General features: G+C 36.4%; 1 protein-coding gene across 1 annotated transcript in view; it reads left to right on the top strand.

The window, feature by feature from the left end:
* The first annotated feature begins 235 nt into the window (after window positions 1-235).
* Window positions 236-19,145, top strand: part of LOC150093745 (dynamin-1-like) — a 124,190-nt gene continuing 105,280 nt past the window's right edge. Inside the window, exons 1-4 of the mRNA XM_090412968.1 lie at window positions 236-328; window positions 7,053-7,250; window positions 14,946-15,019; window positions 17,122-17,268. Of these exons, the coding sequence (XP_090269094.1) occupies window positions 7,075-7,250; window positions 14,946-15,019; window positions 17,122-17,268 (397 nt within the window). The 5' untranslated portion in view covers window positions 236-328; window positions 7,053-7,074. The remainder of the gene's footprint in view (window positions 329-7,052; window positions 7,251-14,945; window positions 15,020-17,121; window positions 17,269-19,145) is intronic.

A 19,145-nucleotide genomic window follows, 5' to 3' on the forward strand; every position in this document is an offset into this window, starting at 1 on the left:
CACATGGTATTTGCTATCAGCGGCCCTCTGTTATTTATATCCTCGGAACAGACGGTTAAACTGACCTTTGGAAAAATGTAATTTTTATTTTTTATGATCGACATAGAAAAATCATTGCAATGTGCATTAGTTAACTCAGTAACCAATCATAAGGAAACGTCGTCCTTGTAGAGAATGATTCTGAAAAAGCTTATCCATATCATATGGAAACTGCTGATTACACGTTTGTGTTAAGCTTTGTGATTACTATCTATATATCTGATTGTCAGTTCTGCTTTACATCGATGCTAAACTGTCCTAAAAGTCTGCTGTACAGCTTTACGATCAGGTAAGTAATGTGCCAATGATATTATTATTCAATAATAATAATATCATCGATATGAAACAGTTTGAAAACTGTGAATTTATTCATTTTATTTACTTATTTATTTACGTTTAGCTACCTGAACTTTTAAGTGTATATAATTCTGAATAACTTTAATGATGTAAAAATATACAATCAAAAAAACACACAAAATAAATGGAAATTTTAAAGACTGTAGGTTATGTTTCCCACTATCTCTGCATGTTTATTATTATTTAATTTATTCATATTTATTTAGCAGTATTCCTGGGAAATTAAATTACTGTTGCTTGCTGAAGTATTTTATTAACAAATTTATCTCAGGAGACGACTTTTTGAAGGAAGAGAAGATTTAAACATGGCAGTTTCTTGTGTATTCAAAACTAGATCAAAAACGACGGTGATCTCAGAGGAGCCTAACTGTGTGAAGCTATTGAGAAAATGATTTCTCAGTAGCTGGTTTCAGGGTGTAATTTGCGCACAGTAATGTTTGGTTAATGGAAGCTCTTTCTCCTATGTTATGCTAAGTACTCATCCGTTGGATTGAAGATTTAAATGCAAGGAGCTAAATGAAAACTTTCAAAAGATAAGAAAGATTGTATATTATTATTAAGTACTAAATTGGTCTACTTAATTAAAACGAGAATCGTAATTGAAGCAAGACTGATAGCATATTCCCAATAATCAAGTTTCTAATCTTGAAGATCAGCGAAGACAGAAGTCATAATCTTATATCTGTATAATGTGATAAAAAATATATGATTTTAATTAGTCGTGTAAAAGGTACTTAACTTAAAGTGCGTTTAAACCTATGCTTAAAGAAATACTTTCCCATGGAGCTTTTTTGATTATATAAATCTCTATGTCTATTAAAACTGAATTGAAATCTACTTCACTAAGAGAAGATATTAATCGAATAGGGAAAGGCAAACATTTTGGAGGATATGCAGTATTCTCTGTCCAGCCAACATATTGTAAGTTTGAATTCCACAGCCGGCGAGGATGCCTCTTAATGTCTTTAGGTGGTAGATAAACTTCGTCGTCCACTATGAGACACACACACTGCTTAGCTGAGGCTTGAAGTGGCTTGAAAAAAGTTCCACTTTGTTCTATAGAACACAGTTTCGGGATTACCTAATCCTTAGTGCACTCACAGCCTACAGTAAAGAGTGACTGACCAATATGAAGTGGTGCCCATTGATTTCGATAATCTAGTCATCTAGTAATAAGCTAATGAATTTAGGAAGATATTTGCGCTTTTGTATTTTTAGATCTCCTGCATGTAGTTGTTTTGATTGCGATATAACTGGTACTAATATCATCGGTGAGACTGTTTCTTAGGTATGATTTCTCGTTTATTTCACAGAGGAAAATATTCGTATAAAAACGTGAAGTCAAAGTTTCTACAACTCCAATTTTTTTATAATTTGACAAGATTTTCCACATAGAAAAGTCAAAATTTTTCTCCTGTAAAATAGACAACTTTATAGGCGAACGTATACAATCGCCAGAAAGAATATAATCTATGCACAACTCCATGCTGTCTACATGTTAATTCTAAAGAACTCAAATAAAAATCAGCTTTGTTACTGGGGTAGGTCGCGAACTTCTTGCAGACACAAGCGTTTCTTCGATAGTTTAATGCGTCACCTTTTAAAATTCATACATCATTATTATTTTTCCTTTATATGTCTCTTTTATAATTATTGAAGTTTATAACCAAGTAATAGGAATCAACTCAACTTATGTTGAAAAGGCAAAGAACATGTTTCTCATTCTCCTTGGATGAATTCGTCTTTCCAATCAATGGACAAGGTTTGCCGTTGTTTGAACTATACCAGTAAAGCTTCCTAATCTAACAGTTTATCGTCCAGTGTTGCACCATCACTACCTTGATTATCAAAACCCTGGAGGGTTTTTTAAGTGATATTTTCCTAGCTTATTTGATAGTTGGACAGACTGCGGTATTGATGCGCGTATGCAAGCTTAAATGATGCTGATTAGAACTCATCACATGTATATTCCATGGAATTAACACAGCAATAAATAGGGATTGAAAATCAATGTTATTTTAATTTTCCATCATCTCATCTCCATCAAACAAACAAACATCATTAGGGTTATAATGCAAGCTTATAACGTGAACGCAGTCAACTCAAAGGTAAATGGTTGTTGTGGGGGAATTGCAATGAATACAACAGTGGGGAAAGATAGAAGACTAAATATTGCTGATCACAAAGTATGTGAGGTAATAAGTTTAAAAAAATCAATTTCATTTTTAAAATCGGAAAGCAGACGAACTGTGAACAGTCCCTTGTCGTCATCGATAGATGAATGCACGGCTACCAAGGATTTCAAGACGTCCGGTTCAAGAGCATGGCAGTTGCTGTCATTTCACATTCCTGAAACTTTACTGGTATACTGAAAGAACGTAAATCCTGCAGCCTACTTCTCTAAGTTGAAAGATTAAAAGGTTCGATTTCGATGGGGGGGGAGGGAACCTGTGATGAAAATATTGACCAAGTCGGTAATGTGTGTGTATGTGTGTGTGTGTGAGAGAGAGAGAGAGAGAGAGAGAGAATCCCACATGAAAGCACGAAAGGGTGTAAAATAGTATTAGCTCCCAGTGATGAACTGAGGGTTAAACAATCTGGGACTTATGTCTAGAGACCAAATATGGAACGCTTTTTCAAGCCATTTCAGGAGAGGTAATCTTTTCAAATCAGGTGATGCAATCCATCTGTTACTTGAAACCAATCACGAACATTCATCATTATGGTGGGATTCAAACCTTTTCAGACCTGGTTGGCTAGGTAGTTGTGCTATCTACTCTAACAACCAGACATGAAAAGTACGATTGATATTAATAACACTGAATTTTAATGGAGTATTTCCACATGTATTAAGGGAATGTACAAAGATATAATAGTTCCCTCACTTGGGGTTGTTCAATTAGAGTGTTGCAGCAGGACAATTTCAGAAGAATGGAAGGGGAAATATAGTGCCTCAGTATAAACGATGATCTATCAAACTTGGACTGATGAAAATATAATTATTATAATTATTACAGGATGCAACACAGCTTTTTGAAGAGAAATCTAGTGGATGTTTCACTGACCACGTTGCATTGTATAATAGAATGACAACTGCATTCGACAGAATACCATATGAAAAGCTAGCAGAAGGGAAGTGGATTAATTATCCAAATCGTTGATAGATACCAAGGAGTCATGTAAGGTGGAACATTGTTCTCCAAGGAGGAAAATGCTATGTGGTTTCAAACGGAATTCGTGTTTATTTAGTTTAAATATTGACGAGTCAATAGTTTTAAGATAGATTTTCGGTTGTTAGCAGATGATTGAAATTGGGAATAGTAGGGAATTCAATGTATGGTTGACTTTGAACGATTTGAACGGCCTTTCTAAACTCTCAGATTAAAGAAGATTAATTTAACGTGTTATATTGTAAAATTTTGCAGTTTGATCAAAGGAATTGGAATGTGGTATCATATTTGTGGAACGATACATCTGTAAATGAGGGAACTCTGAAATTTGGAAGGAATGGTAAATAAAAGACCACCCAACTGCCTTTGACGATATATACGCCAAAGTTGCTATGGATGCTAAGTGCATATTAAAATTATAATATATAATACAACTGACATTACATTAAAAGATACGATGGGTATGAAGTGAATGAGGTCGTACATCATCCATATTGATGGAAATGTGGTTAAGGGACACTACAGTAGCTGCAAAAGTAACACCAATAATTGTTATCATATCCAGAAGAATGTTAACAAGTAGGGATAAGAAAGAATTAGCGCTATAGTGTAAGATACTAACTAAGATTTCCTGAACTATTTTGTATACATATACACTAGATCTCCTGAATATCTAAGTGACGTAATTCTTGAGAAAATTCAGAAGCGATTATTTAAAATTATATACGAGAGTTGTGGAGTATTGATTATAAGGATCGATTGTGGTGTTGGAATTTTCGTGTATTGCAATACACGACGAGGAGATGGGAAAGTGTGATTGAGATATACTTTAGTTGGTGAGAGGAGCTAATCAAATAAATGCACAAGAGCTATTGTGCAGGAACTGAACAAGTGATAAGATCACAAATGATTGGTTATCTCTAGAGGACGTATCAAGTGTGTGACAAAGAATTGATATAAATATGAATACTATGGCAGTATTATTATACGAACAGGATCCTCTTAGCAATCATTTAACGGTTTCAAAATTTATGGCTACAATAAGTAAAGTTTTCTTTTAGAAAAGTATTCCCTTATGAAAATGTCTATTCAGTTCTTGGGTCTTGGGATAGAACTTGAATTGATGAAAAATTATCAGCGAAGAGGATAATTTTAATTAAAACGTACAGCCATCTCCCAATATCCATTCACAGTACACCTTGAAACCCACAGAACAAGTTTCTTTTCCTCCGCCGTCATCCCTGCTACTGCTGTACTGTGGAACAATCTTCCCCTGTATTTCCCAAGGAATACAATATACAGGCTTTTAAATCGAATGTTAACAAGTTCCTCCTTTCCCATCCCACTACCTATAGGTTGACCAGCAAACTTCTCGTATATGGGCCCAACATTATTAAAAATAAAAAAAATAAAAAACAACTACTCTTCTGGGCATGCTTTCAACCAATTTCTGATACATCACAACTGGAATATTCTTTCATTCCTCGCACAAAGCTATCCCATTGCCAATTTGCCAATACTGATTATGTCCTCTGTGGTCTGGAGAATTTGGCGCTCTAATTCCTTTCAAAGATGTTCGATGGGGTTTAGGTCTGGACTCTGAGCTGGCCATCCAACACTTCAATGTTGTTTCGTGAAACCAGTCTCGGATACGCAGTCTAGTGTTGTGCTAAAACATGCAAGGGGTCACTGCCAAAGTACTTCCACAGCGTCGGAAGCATAAAGTTGTCCAAGTAGCCATCAGGCATCATGGTTTTGGGTATGTCCACCAATGGACCAAACCCAATCCAACTGAAACACTTCCATTCCATTAGAGAGCCTCCTCCAAACTTGACAGTTGGAATGATGCAGTCCTGCCAGAACAGTTCCCGAGGTAAACTTCACATCCAGGCACGACCATCAGAGTTAAACATTCGAAAGCGTGATTCGTCTGCACATAACCCTTTTTCCAATCATCTACTGTACAGAAACGGTGCGAAAGTCAGTCCACACGTCATTTGGAGTTGCAGTGATGATGCCTGGCTAGTTTTACTGTGGTAACCTAAGGCATGCAACCTTCTGCAGACAGTTCAAGTACTGATAGGACAAATTTGAGGTTGACTGATAGACCTGCCGCTGATGATGATGATGTGCGGGATGGTCGAACGCTCCGAGTCAGAGCACGTCGATCTCAGTCGGTGAGTGTTGTGGCCACCCAGGGCATTTTCCTGTTATGGTATGACCAACTTTCCCTCTGCGAATCATATAAGCAATGACCAACTTTCCCTTTGCGAATCATATAAGCAACAGTGGATTTCAGTATACTAAGATGGGTAGCAATGACATGGACAGAAAGACACCTGATGTGACACCCAACCACCATTCAAGAGGAAGTCTGTCCGTTCAGCTGAATGTGGCATGCAGCACATTCCACCTTTTATTACCAAACTTACCATACATAGGATAGTGTTCTACCACAGGCTGCAATGTTATTTACTTTTAGGGGTTTTACACTAACAATATCTGTTTAAAAAAATATAAAAAATTCGCTAACGAAATTTTATTTTTCTTATAGGGAGTAGATTAGGCTGTTATAGCCTTATCTAACTTTCAGCGACTTCGTAGGGAGTTCAATTTCCATCGTATCCAATCAAAGATAGCTAGCCCGAGACTATTGTTAATTATAGAGCATCGCCATCTCGTGATACCTAACCCTAACCCAATATGCTGTTGTCTGAAACAATGTGAGTTCCACTATCGATTTTTTTGTGTTCGGAACGAAATACCCGACTTTCGAGAGAAAAATCCCTCCTCTCCATTTCAAAGAATGGCTTTGAAAAACTTCATCTAGTCGACGACTAGACGAGAACTGAAAAAAGTAAAACCCCTTACTTTGGGTTTCCCAGCATAGTAGATGCAAACTCCACTTCCACTAAGCTTTAGGGTTATAATATTAATATTTACTTCTTAGGCATCTTGCACAAGAGCTAAGGCGAGCCACCCGTGCCTACGAAATCCTACGAGGGGCACCCCCATAAAGGGTCACTCCCTCGTAGGACTTCTAGTCTAATTTGAGGACATTTGATCTAATATTTTTCACTTATTGTTTTTAGTGATTCTGTGTGTACTCATACAATTTTAACATTGTAATCATACAATTGTACAATTGTAACCTTGGCAATGTCTCTGTGACAGAGATGGACTATAGGATCCAGTTCCTTGTAGTTACTGTTTCTCGGTGCTGAATTCATTCCATTAAACCTAATAATGAGAAACTTTCTATAGTCAGCAACTAGAATCGAAGTTATAGTGATTTTTCTTCAGAGAGCTGGAGAGCCTAGTGCTGTGTCATATGCAGGTCCAAAGGGCCACACAGACCTTCTGAATAATATTCTTCCCTTTCTTAAAGAGAGAGAGGGGGGGGGTTATAGTGTATTTCTTATAATTTTGATTCACAGTTATATGAGTAATTCATTTCAGCCTATAAAATTCTGCCTATAATTCTAGAACCTGTTAAGGGACACCAACCATGTCTACTATCGATCACGATGGAGTGATGGGAAATTTGATTTCTATTGTAAATAAACTTCAAGACTGTCTTCTGGCATCAGGACAAGCACAAATAGATACGAGTTTACCTCAAATCGTAGTAGTTGGATGCCAGAGTGCAGGAAAAAGCAGTGTTCTAGAGAACATAGCTAGAAAGTAAGTATTGCTTTAACTTATATACAGTATTTAGCATAATGTATTTTCGGTATAAAGTCAATGGCAGATCAGATACGAATTTAATATAGATCAGATTTGAGTTACACATTGCATCACCAGAATTCAATGTTTACTCTTAATTTTTCACATGAAATATGAAAAACAAATCCTGTGAGACCAATAAATTATTTGCTATTTTCAGATCCTTTCAGTTCCATTCGAAATTAAATTGTTCAACGCTACGTTTTCTGTACCGTCTCTTCTGAACTGCTCTTCAGAACCTCCATAGCTCAGACGGTATAGACGAAGCCGTTTGGTTGGAAAGGCTTGGGTTCGATGACGTTAAGAACCTTTATCTGGTTTATTTCGACTAAAGGTGGGTTAGCCGGTTTCATAAGGTGTTAGAGGGTTTTTTCACCTTGTCGATGTCCCTGTGACACAGAAGGACTATAGAATCCAGTAACTTGTAGGTGTTGTTTTTCTGTGCTTTTTTTTTTTTTTCACCCGAAGACTCGGATTTTTTACCCTCATAACTGACAAACCGGCACAGGAAAACACACAGATCTACAGCCATAAGCTACTTGCCCTTATGGGATGCAGCAGAGGAATGACACGAGTCTGCTGCATTAATTCGTCGTAAACCCCCTCAGGAACTCTACCTGTCCTAAGGGACAGATAAGAAGGGAAGGAGGGAAATGCTCTTTATATATTGAATAGTATACAAATGGTACTCATTATATAATAAGCCCTTATTGATGTTACTTCCTACACTGCTACTTCCACAAGTGGCTTTTCGTTCATTACATGTTTTCCCCTACCTTACATTTACTGTGGATAAGAGGTGTTTGATATTTTTGATCCTTTAAAAAATATTTAACTTTATAATTTTACTTTAAAATATGAGCAACCAGCGTTAGAGAAATAAGCTTACAGTGGGCTACTTTTATATAATACGTGATATATTTTACACTCTCGCAATCTCGTTTCCACCGTTAGCAGTGTTTCATTCAATACTTGCCGTAGTTTAATCGTGCTATTGATAAATTGTTAAGCTATATTTATATAGCATTTATGGTATGTTCAGTGGTGGCTCGAAATCGTGGGGTGTGCTGCACTTTCGAAATATACACACACATTATAAGTATAGCGTATACGTGTTTGGATAAAATATCAAAATTGTTTATTATCGATAAAATTATACAATTTAGTATAATTCAAAATTTCTTTAAAATAAAATCCATTCTTTTAATTGTAATTAAAGGAATGGATTTACAATTTTTGGACATTACAATTAAATCCTTTAATTGTAATGTCCAAATATTTAAAGAGACAGAGTAAACACAATAAGCACTACGAACATTCTACTACTGGTGCAAACTGCACATAAACAACAGTGGAACTGCACGACGGACAGTGTCGCATTACGCTAATAGCTCGCAAATATGACGTGCATATGCTTGCGCACGTAGCAATATGACACTATGGTAAACACAGTGCTGCTGGCGTCCTTCGCCCTCCCAAGTGCTACAAGATGGATTTTTATTATTTTTTATACAAAAGAAGAGAATTGTATAGGATTGTTAATAATAAAATTAAATATTACAAGCAAATATAAATAAATTAATATATATATTTATATATCGAGAAAAATTGGAGGTGCTGCAGTTCCGCAGTACCTATGCACCAGCCGCTCCTGGTTATGTTGCACTTTCTTGGCAATTATTTTAATTAAAATTGCATCCAAAATGAGCCTCGAAATATCGATGTTCTATTTGAAACACAAAATTTTGTTGGTTGTGTACGATAGACACCCCCCCCCCCAAGAAAAAGAAAAAAAAACAGAAAATTTTCCGAAAATCTTTCCTAATTGAAATTCATTTTTTTTATTTATGTTATGTGGTGTCTTCTATTTCTATACTACTTATGAATTAGCGATCATTGCAGATGCTCAATCAGAGGTTGTATGCGATGCCTAGTGTCTATTCTCAAATCGTCTAATCAACTCTCCCCCCCCTCCAAGATTAAATTCTGAGTGCGCTACTGGTTGTGTATCCACATGATTATGAACTATTGGACTAGTATATGACTCAGCGGCAGTCTGCCCCGGGTGACACTTTTTTGGTGTGTAAAAAAATTTGCCATACTGTCTATAGAACAGCAACTGAGTGATGAAATAGACTTCGACAATGTCATCAACGATTATGCTAACAGAAAAGCAAGAAAAATAACATTTCAGAATGTTGTAATTAAAGTTTTACTTCAAAAATAAACACAGTGTTTTTAATTTATTTCCCTATATGTCATTTTGACTTTTTGTAATATTTTTGGTATGTGTTGAGAGGGGCGGTAAAATCCGAGACCACCCCAGGTGGCAAAAGCTCTAGCTACAACACTGACTTGACAGCATACAAAATTTTATTTTCATTTTCTATTTCATCCTCTCCGGCTATCAAAATTACATCTTAAGTAATGCCGATCTCACCTATTTATAATACAACAGGAGGCATGACATATAATGAAGGGAACAAAAGTAATCATTTCTGCATAATGTAATTGGAAGAACGATATGCCCTTTGCTTTTAAAAAGTATACTTGAGAAATGGCTGAGAAGGATTGTGGAAGAGAAGCTTGGTGAAGAACAAGCTAGATTCAGGCCAAATAGAGGCTGTCAGGATCAGATTTTCACTTTACAGCAGATAGTTGAGAAATCAGGGGAATATAACAAAGATCTGTATTTAAGTTTTGTAGATCTATAAAAGGCATATGACAAGGTGCCAAGAGAGAAACTGTTCAAAACTCTACAGCTGTATGGTATCAATGGGGCATTATATCAAGCAACACTTAGTCTTTATTTGAGTTGTAAGTCAGCAGTTAGGATTGAAGTAAGTACAGGAAGGTGGTTTAATGTTAAATCTGGTGTCAGACAGGGATGTACATTATCTCCTCTGTTATTCATTATCTATATGTATCACATTATGAAGGAAAGTGGTATTAAACCTGATATCAAAATTGGAGATGTTAATGTCAGCTCTTTGCTTGATGCAAATGATGTTATACTTCTAAATAAATCTGCTACAAGTCTGAAAGATTCTCTGACTAAATTGAATAACTGTTGTAATAGGTATGGTATGAAAGTCAGCATTAAAAAGACAAAGACAATGAAATAGGCAGAAACATTGAACATATCAACTGCATTGTGAATGGAGAACCTATAGAACAAGTAAATCATTTCAGCTACTTAGGCACAATTTTTAGTGATGATGGTAAATTAAATATGGAAATAGACAACAGAATCAACAAAGGTGGTATGGTAGGAAGAAGTCAACTGAATAAATTTATATGGAATTAGTCAAAACACTAAATTACCTGTTTACAAGACAGTGTTCAAACCCCTTTTAACTTATGGATCTGAGAGCTGGGTCAGAAGCAAAACACTTGACCAAAGACTAGAGACCGCAGATATAAGAGTCCTGAGAAAGATAAGGAGCATGAACAGATGGCATCAATGACAATATCATATTAAAAACGAGGATATTAGGAAAGAACTTGACTTGTCAGCATCCAGAAATGTGTTAGTAGAGCTAATCTCAAGTGGTATGGTCACTTAAACAGAATGGGAGAGGAAAGATTAGCAAAACAAGTGTTTTTTGCCAGGTTGGCAGGAAAAAGACCCAAAGGAAAATCGAGGATGGATTGGTGGAAGACCAAGATAGGTGGATTGATACAGTAAAAAGTGGCTTACAAGACAAAAATATAAGATCTAATAATATTGGAGTCTTGACAGATAACAGACTGATTTGGAGGAAAATTGTAGATAGGAAGTTAGTAATGGTATAAATTTTTCATGTAGTGCTATCATATCCTGTACACCCCTTGAGGGTATATACCAGGAATTTGATGATGATGAATATAAAGAAGGGAGGCATGTCTTAGACTAATTGGAAGTGAAAGAATCAGACATATATCAGGTGTTGATTGGATTAAATGCTAATAAGGCTGTTTTTGGAATGATATATTATTATTATTATTATTATTATTATTATTATTATTATTATTATTATGTGACACCTTCAGGGAGTCCAAAGACTCATCGAGGGAGAGTGCCAACACTATCGAATGATTAATCCCACTCCAACTACTAACTGCGCTCAAACTTGATTAAGTTTTTGCGAGCGATTAAAAGCAGAGGCTCTACCGAGGCAAAATAGCACTCCATAAGCATGGTTCTAGAACAGAAGTTTCAAATTATAGATCAGTCTATATAACTGCAGTTAGTGTTGGAGAGATTGGTTAGGCATAGACTACAAGATTGGTTGATGGACATAGCATTCCTTATGAATGTCAGCATGGATTTGTAAAGGATATGTTTTGTTTTATCAATTGACTTGCATTTTATAACATGGACAAATTTGTTAGATAAGGCAGATTCATATACGGTGATATTCTTGGACTTTGCAAAAATGTTTGATAGATTATGACATGCTAAATTGGCATACAAACTGCATGTGATGGGAATAGATAGTATATCAGTTAGATGGCTCAGAGATTGACTTTCTGAACATTAACAGCAAGTTGTGCATGATGGAGCAGTGTCTCAAAAAGAAGGATAACCAGTGGCATGCCCCAGAGTTCTGTTCTTGGGCCACTGCTGTTTCACTAGTTTGTAAGTGATATATATCATATGGATTGACTGGGGATCTTCAGTTGTTTGCTGATGATGCAAAGTTGGGGAGAATTATATGTAGCACTGCTGATATTAATTCCCTTTAGGAAATTTGTATAGATTTTTGACTTGGACAAAACAGTTGGGGTTGTAGTTTTAATATTAAGTGAAAGGTGCTGCATTTTGGAGCATAGAGATATAAGGCTATGTACTATATTGATGCTGCTGCATTTCAAAAAGTGGATGAGATTTCAGAGCAATAGTTGACAGCAGACTGAAGTTTAGTGGACATATTGCAAGTGTAACAAAGACTGCACATCATAGTGCTGCTATGATATGAAGTACTCTAACATGTGGAATAAGAAGGTGGTTGTGCCACTTTAGAAAGCACTGGTCAGACCACACTTGGGCAATTTGCTCAGATTTGGTCACCTGGTTTTTAATGTGATGTAGATTTAGAGGTTACAGAGATGATTGACCAAGACAATATCAGTACTCTGGAATGTTGACTATGGAGAGAGAGAGAGAGTGAAGAATTGTGGATTGCAGAGTTCAGTGAATAGGAGGAAAAGAGGTGATATGATACAGACATTTAAATTAGTGAGAGGATTTTATTGGATTAATGCAAAGGGGAATATAAAAAGAGTAGACCACAAGAGGGCAAGAACCAGAGGCCATTCCTGGAAGTTGTGTAAGAGCATAGTGACGACAGGATTGAGAAGCAGTTTTTTTTACTTGAAGTAGTGTCAGTGAACTGAATGCATTACAAAAAATATGTTGTTAATGCAGGGAGTGTTATGGATTTTACGATTCATAATAATAATGCACAATGCAGTAATTTGTTATTAACCCTTGTCCATCACAATTTTCTTAGCAATTGATCGTGTAGCAATATATCAACTTTTCAAATTTGCGATTCTTAAATATATTAGATCACCTTCCTTGTCCAATACATTTTTCATCCTGCTTTTCTTAAATAAGTATGTCAACTCCCTGAAACAGTCCCTTAAAACACATAGTGATATCTTCAGATCCTGTTGCCTTATGAACATCACCTTTATTTAATCCCTCACATATCTTCTGCTCAGTTATCACCAGTTCCTTCACTGCTATTCTCTCTTCACTCAAAGTTGAAATGTATTACGTTTATGAGAATGAAATATCTTGATCAATTGGTCATTTGCCATTTTCTTCAACTATCATACTCCTATAATGGTTCATTTTTCTAGCTTTCAAAATAAGAATGTTCTGCTAGTAAATTTATTATGAAGGATTAGTGTCACAGAATTTTGGGTTGGGGTTGCATACAGTCATCTTGTTTATATCTTGCAGAATTATTACATTCATTAAGTCTCTTGGTGATTTAATCATGATTAAATTTTACTTTTCATACAGAAAGTCTGTTTCTCAGTGCACATTGTAAAAATGACATACTCTCAATTCTAGGTTTTCATTATCGGTTTTCATTTCTTCAATTAAAAAAATGCTTTGTCTTTCTTTAGCTGTCTGGCAAAGGTGTTTTATTATTTTTTATACTATCCATGAAAATATTATATTTTTTCATATTATTATTATTATTATTACAACACCTTTAAGGAGTCCAAGGACTCATTGCAGAAGGGTATTCTGCTCTACTCTACTCTGCTACACACATCTCACCGTCTCCTCTACTACTTAACTTTCTAACTACACAGAATGACACTACCATCATCAGCACCATCTATACCCAACACCATCACCACCAACAATAGTATTTTTGTCTGTAAAGTTCTTGCAATCTTGTGACTGATTTGCTTGTACACTGGGAGAAAAACCCTGCTACCTCTGTATGAGATCAGCTAACTCACCTTCAATTGAAAAGCCCATATAAAGATTCTTCTCATCACACCAAGAATCAGACTCAGTTCTTTTCGAGTCGAAGAGCACTACACACTGTTGTTCTTCTAGTTGTGCTATGGAGGTGCTTATATTAGATATATTAAATCTTAATAACTAAGCTCTGAAAACAATACATAATGAAATAAATAAATACATTTCTGCTATTGCTTTGAATGGACTAAGGGTTAGAACCCTACTCCAGAGGAAACAAACATGGTACTTTTTTTCAACCCATTTCAAGTTTATAATAAGCCAGATACTGGTCTTATAATGGGCAATCAAAATCGTATACCACCTTAAAACTAGTTTAACTTCATTATTAAAACTTTTATTTAATTTACAATGAGCCTCCGTAGCTCAGTCAGTATAGACGAAGCCATTTGGTCGGAAAGGCCTAGGTTCGATTCCTGTCGATGCCGTGAGGAACCTTTATCTGGTCTCTTTTGACTAAAGATGAGTTAGCCGGTCTCGTATGGAGGGTTTTCTTGCCCGGAAATTCTTGTTTTTTGTTCCTCAGAACAGGCAAACCAGACCATGAACACACACACGGCTACAGTCATGAATAGTTATTATTATTATTATTATTATTATTATTACGGGTATCTCCATGGAGTCAGTAGACTCATCGCGGGAGACCCAAACTAGCAAAACAATATCTGTCATATCTCTTCTTGAATTCATTTACAGACGAAGAGCTCACAACTAAGTCAGGCAATGAATTCCACTCATTCACCACCCTCCAGGCAAAAAACCTTGTTCTGACACCTTTGTTAACCACACTCTTCTTTAATTTCCAGAGATGACCTCTTGTACTTCCATCACTATCACACAGCTGAAACATTTCCCCTGCACCCTACTTACAGCAATATGTGGAAGATATAAGATCCTCACAACATGTCGTTATGCCAATAGTTAACCATGAGTAACATCATGGTAGTCAACCTCCTAGATAGGAGATGACACATGAATGGAGGATAATTTACAATATAAAACCTATGCAAAAATATTTATACTTAGGTGTTATATTATAAAGGAAATAAAAATGTTTGTTTTAATGTATTTCAGTTGGTAAAAAGTAGTATAATAAAGTTTTAGCTGAAATAAAATTGAGATAATTACTGGTGTAAATTAAGAAATTTTGTTAAATGTTTCAGAGAATTTTTACCACGTGGTTCAGGAGTTGTAACACAGAGACCAATCATAATTCAATTAATTCCATCACATGAAGGTCAGTATTATATACACTACTTGTAATTGCAGTCAATAAATGAATTATAAATTGATAAAATTTAATAATACAAAAATTAAGTAAAACAGTTACTATAATAAAATGCAAAATGATGTAATATCTAGAAATAATAATACAACAACTGGAAATTTCTTGTCAATTAAAATATATTATGCTTGACAAGAAATTATATTCTTGTTTTCTTCCTTTGCACATGAAATAATTTTACAACTAGGCCATTTGTGTATAGAGACTTGACTTCACAATCACCTGCTCTTTCCCCATAATGCACAACTCAGAAGGAAGCATACTTCCTTCTGAGGTTTATATGCTGTTACACATTATGGTAAGAGTCACTATTCAAGTTGGCATTGACCTATTTTGAGATTAGCAAGAGTTATGGATTAGAGATGGTTGAAGCATGTCCACTGATGAGTAAAATAAAAAGGATGAAAAGAAGAATATAATTTCTTCTATATCATAATTTACTTGAAAAGTATAATATACATTACTTGGAAAGAAGCCAATGGACACCATAGTGTGAGGAACAACAACCATGGCTACTACCTTATAATCAGATATAGGGCCCCTTTTGTTGTGATGACTGACTGCAACAATCCTATGGCCATACTTTCTACAAGCTTACAATAGCAAACAATAGGAATTTTGGGCCATTCTTCCTGTAGGCATGTAATGCGGTCCTGGCCTGTTGTGGGATGGACATCCCTTGACCTCACCCGATGCTCCAGTTCATCCCACAGATGCTCAATAGGGTTGAGATCAGGGTTCTGTGGAGGCCAGTCAAGTGCAATGATGTCCAAGTCTACAAACCACACAGTTACAGCAGTAGCCGTATGACATAGTGCATTGTCTTACTGAATGAGCCAATGGTCAGTTTCATAGAAACACAAGAAAGTAGGAAGCATTGCATTATCCAGAATGTTCAGATACCTCTCGGAGTTCAATGTTCGTTGCACCACACATAGAGGTCCAAAGCCAAACCAGGAAAAACAAGACCATGCCATCACACTACCCCTCTGAATTTCATAGTTGGGATTATGCACTCTGGTAAGAAATGTTCACTGGACATCCACACCATCCATTGGCTTGGTAGAAGACGTAGCATGATTCGTCCCTCCATAACACAGCTTTCCTAGCTTTCATGTCCCACTGTACACGCTCTTTGTACCACTGAAGATGATGCTGGATGATGGTTTGGGTATTGTGGGGCTTGCATATTGCAGTCCTACCATGGAAATCCATATTGTGAACCTTAGTTCTGAATATTTTTGTGCAGATTCATGTTACAGTCAATGTCCAGAACTCTGTATTTAATGTGTTGGCTGAAGAATGGCTGTGTTTACATATTATCTTCTGTAGCACCCTACAGTGAGTATGGTGGGTCGTCCACTGCAGGTAGCACTTGCAGTTGACTCTTTGCAACTTGACACTTCCATCTCAATATGGTATCACTGATTTGCCCTGGGATGGCCTAATATATCAACAATTTGCCAAACAGATATGCCTTCAACATTGTATCCTATCGCAATGCCTCTTTCAAACTCCATCAGTTCCCTTCTTGCAGCCATTTCATCTGGACACAGTTGCACTGACTTGGAAGCATTGTATTCCTTCAATTTATACTGGCTATATTACTCTATGTTAGGAGCGGCTGAATTCAGGTCAAGGAGTGGTAGAAATCAGGTCAAGAACTTATGAAACTTAAGAACTTAAGTTTCATAAGTTCTTGATGAAACTTAACTATTAAAACTGAATGAACTAAAACCAATCTAAAGATGCATGCTGCTTTCTTTGACCAGGCATGGCGAATCAAATAAGGGTCGTGCCCAATATTAGGGAACCAAGATAGTTAAGGCGAAAAATATGTTATTAGAACAAAACATCACCTAGTAGACAGGAAAACCATAACAAGCATAGGAACATGTGAAAGAAGTAAGGAAGGAAGTCCAATGATTTTGGGGGTGAATAAATTCAATTATTGAAACCATTTCAACACCCTTATTTCTGATTAGTTATATCTAGTTATATATTGTTTTGAAGCCAATTTAGATTTTGATTCAACAGAATTTTTTATTTTTCAGAATATGCATTATTTGTAAACAAAGAAAAGAAATTTTATGATTTCACAGAGGTGAGAGATATAATTCAAGAAGAAACTGAAAAAGAAGCAAAAATAAAAGGAGGATTTTCAGCCAACCCAATTTCTCTTAAAATATATTCACATGATGGTAAGTGATTTGTTTAATTGCATGCATAAAATACAAAAATTCAAGATTTAGAAAGCAGACAGGCTGCTGTTTTCTGAATTTTTTAAAGTTATTCTGTAATTTTTAAAAATATTTTTGTAGTTATTCCCTAATTTTTCTGTTAGCTCATAATTATTGTTATTATTATTATTCAGGCCTCCATGGAGTCAAAAGACTCATCGTGGGAGGCCCTTTCTAAGAAACACAAATCTATCCAGACTCATCGAGGGAGCTCCCTCCTAGGACACACAAAGTTTATTATACCACGCCTTAAATGCATTGACCGTTCTCGCTCTCACCACTCCATCAGGCAATGTATTCCATGGTTCAACTACTCTCCATGCAAAGAAACCACTCCTCGCCCTCTTTCTCACAGTTTCCTTTCATAATTTCCAGGGATGGCCCCTTGTAATGACTCCTTCCTGCTGTTCAACCAAGTGAAACAACTCCCCAGTGTCAACCCTGTAACCACCTCTCAACAGTTTAAAAGTCTGAATCATATCACCCCTCCTTCTTCTATCCACCAAACTCTGCAGTCCACACTCCCTCAGCCGATCCTCATAACTAACATTGTACAGTCCCGACACCATCTTTGTTATCTGTCTTTGTACCCTTTCCACAGTTAATTTATCCTCTTCAAATCCTGGGGACCAGATCTGAGAACAATAGTCTAAGTGTTAACACTTGGACTATTCCGTTGTATAAGACTCCATCCAGTCTTATACAATGGAATGATAACCATTTTATCTCTGCAGGTCAGTGTCCTTCTCATTATTGCAGCAATCCTCTGTGTTACCTTCACTACCTTGACAATATGTATCCTAAATTTCAGGTTTCTATCAATCATCAAACCCAGATCTCTTGTCTCTCCTACTTCCTCCAGTTTAACTCCTCCCATAGAGTATGCAGCATCCCATCGATGTGTCCCAAACCTCAAGACCTTACATTTTTCTGCATTAAACTGACACCCCATTCATTTGCCCATCTATCTAGGTTATTCAAATCCTCTTGTAGGGCTACCACATCTGCACTATTACTAATAACCTTTCCCAGCTTCGCATCATCTGCAAACAACCAGATATCCCCTTGCAATCCACGGATGATGTCATTGATATAAAGGTTAAACAATATAGGTCCCAGTATTAAGCCCTGTGGAACCCCACTTGTAACCTTCTACCTCTTTGATATTGCTCCACCATACACAACTCTCTGATACCTATCGGACAGCCAATCCTGAGTTCACTTGACCAATCTGACATCCAGACCCATGTGCTGCAACTTGAATATCAGCTTATCATGTGGCACCCTGTTAAATGCCTTTGCTAAGTCTAGGAAAATGGCAGTATATTGCTTTCTCTCATCTATGCTCTTTTAACTTTATCATAAAAGGCTAGCATATTGCTAAAACAAGAGCGCCCCTTTACAAATCCATGTTGAATCTCACTGATAACATTACCCTCATCTTCCCAACGCTGTATACTGTCCCTCAATAATTTCCCCAAGATCTTAACAACTATTGATGACACACAAACTGGCCTATAATTAGACACTCTTCCAGTCTGCTACCACCCTTATGCAATGGCACTATCTTACCTTCCTTCCATTCCCTGGGCATCTTTCCCATAGCCAGACTTTCATTGAAAAGCCAGGTCAAAGGAGCCATCAGTTCTTTAGCACATTCTCTGAAAACTCATAATGAAATACCATCCAGTCCCACAGCTTTACTGGCATCCAGAGTACTCGGTATTTGGAACATAATCTCCTCCTGCAGCTCTAAGCCTCGAACCTGCTCTATCCCTCTAGTATTCAAATTGACTCCTCCAGGATGAAATACTCCAATCAAGTGTTCATTGAACAAT

This window comes from Typopeltis vanoorti, chromosome 23 (genome assembly GCF_054136105.1).
Source record: "Typopeltis vanoorti isolate ZY-2024b chromosome 23, IOZ_Tvanoo_1.0, whole genome shotgun sequence".
Lineage (NCBI taxonomy): Eukaryota > Metazoa > Arthropoda > Arachnida > Uropygi > Thelyphonidae > Typopeltis > Typopeltis vanoorti.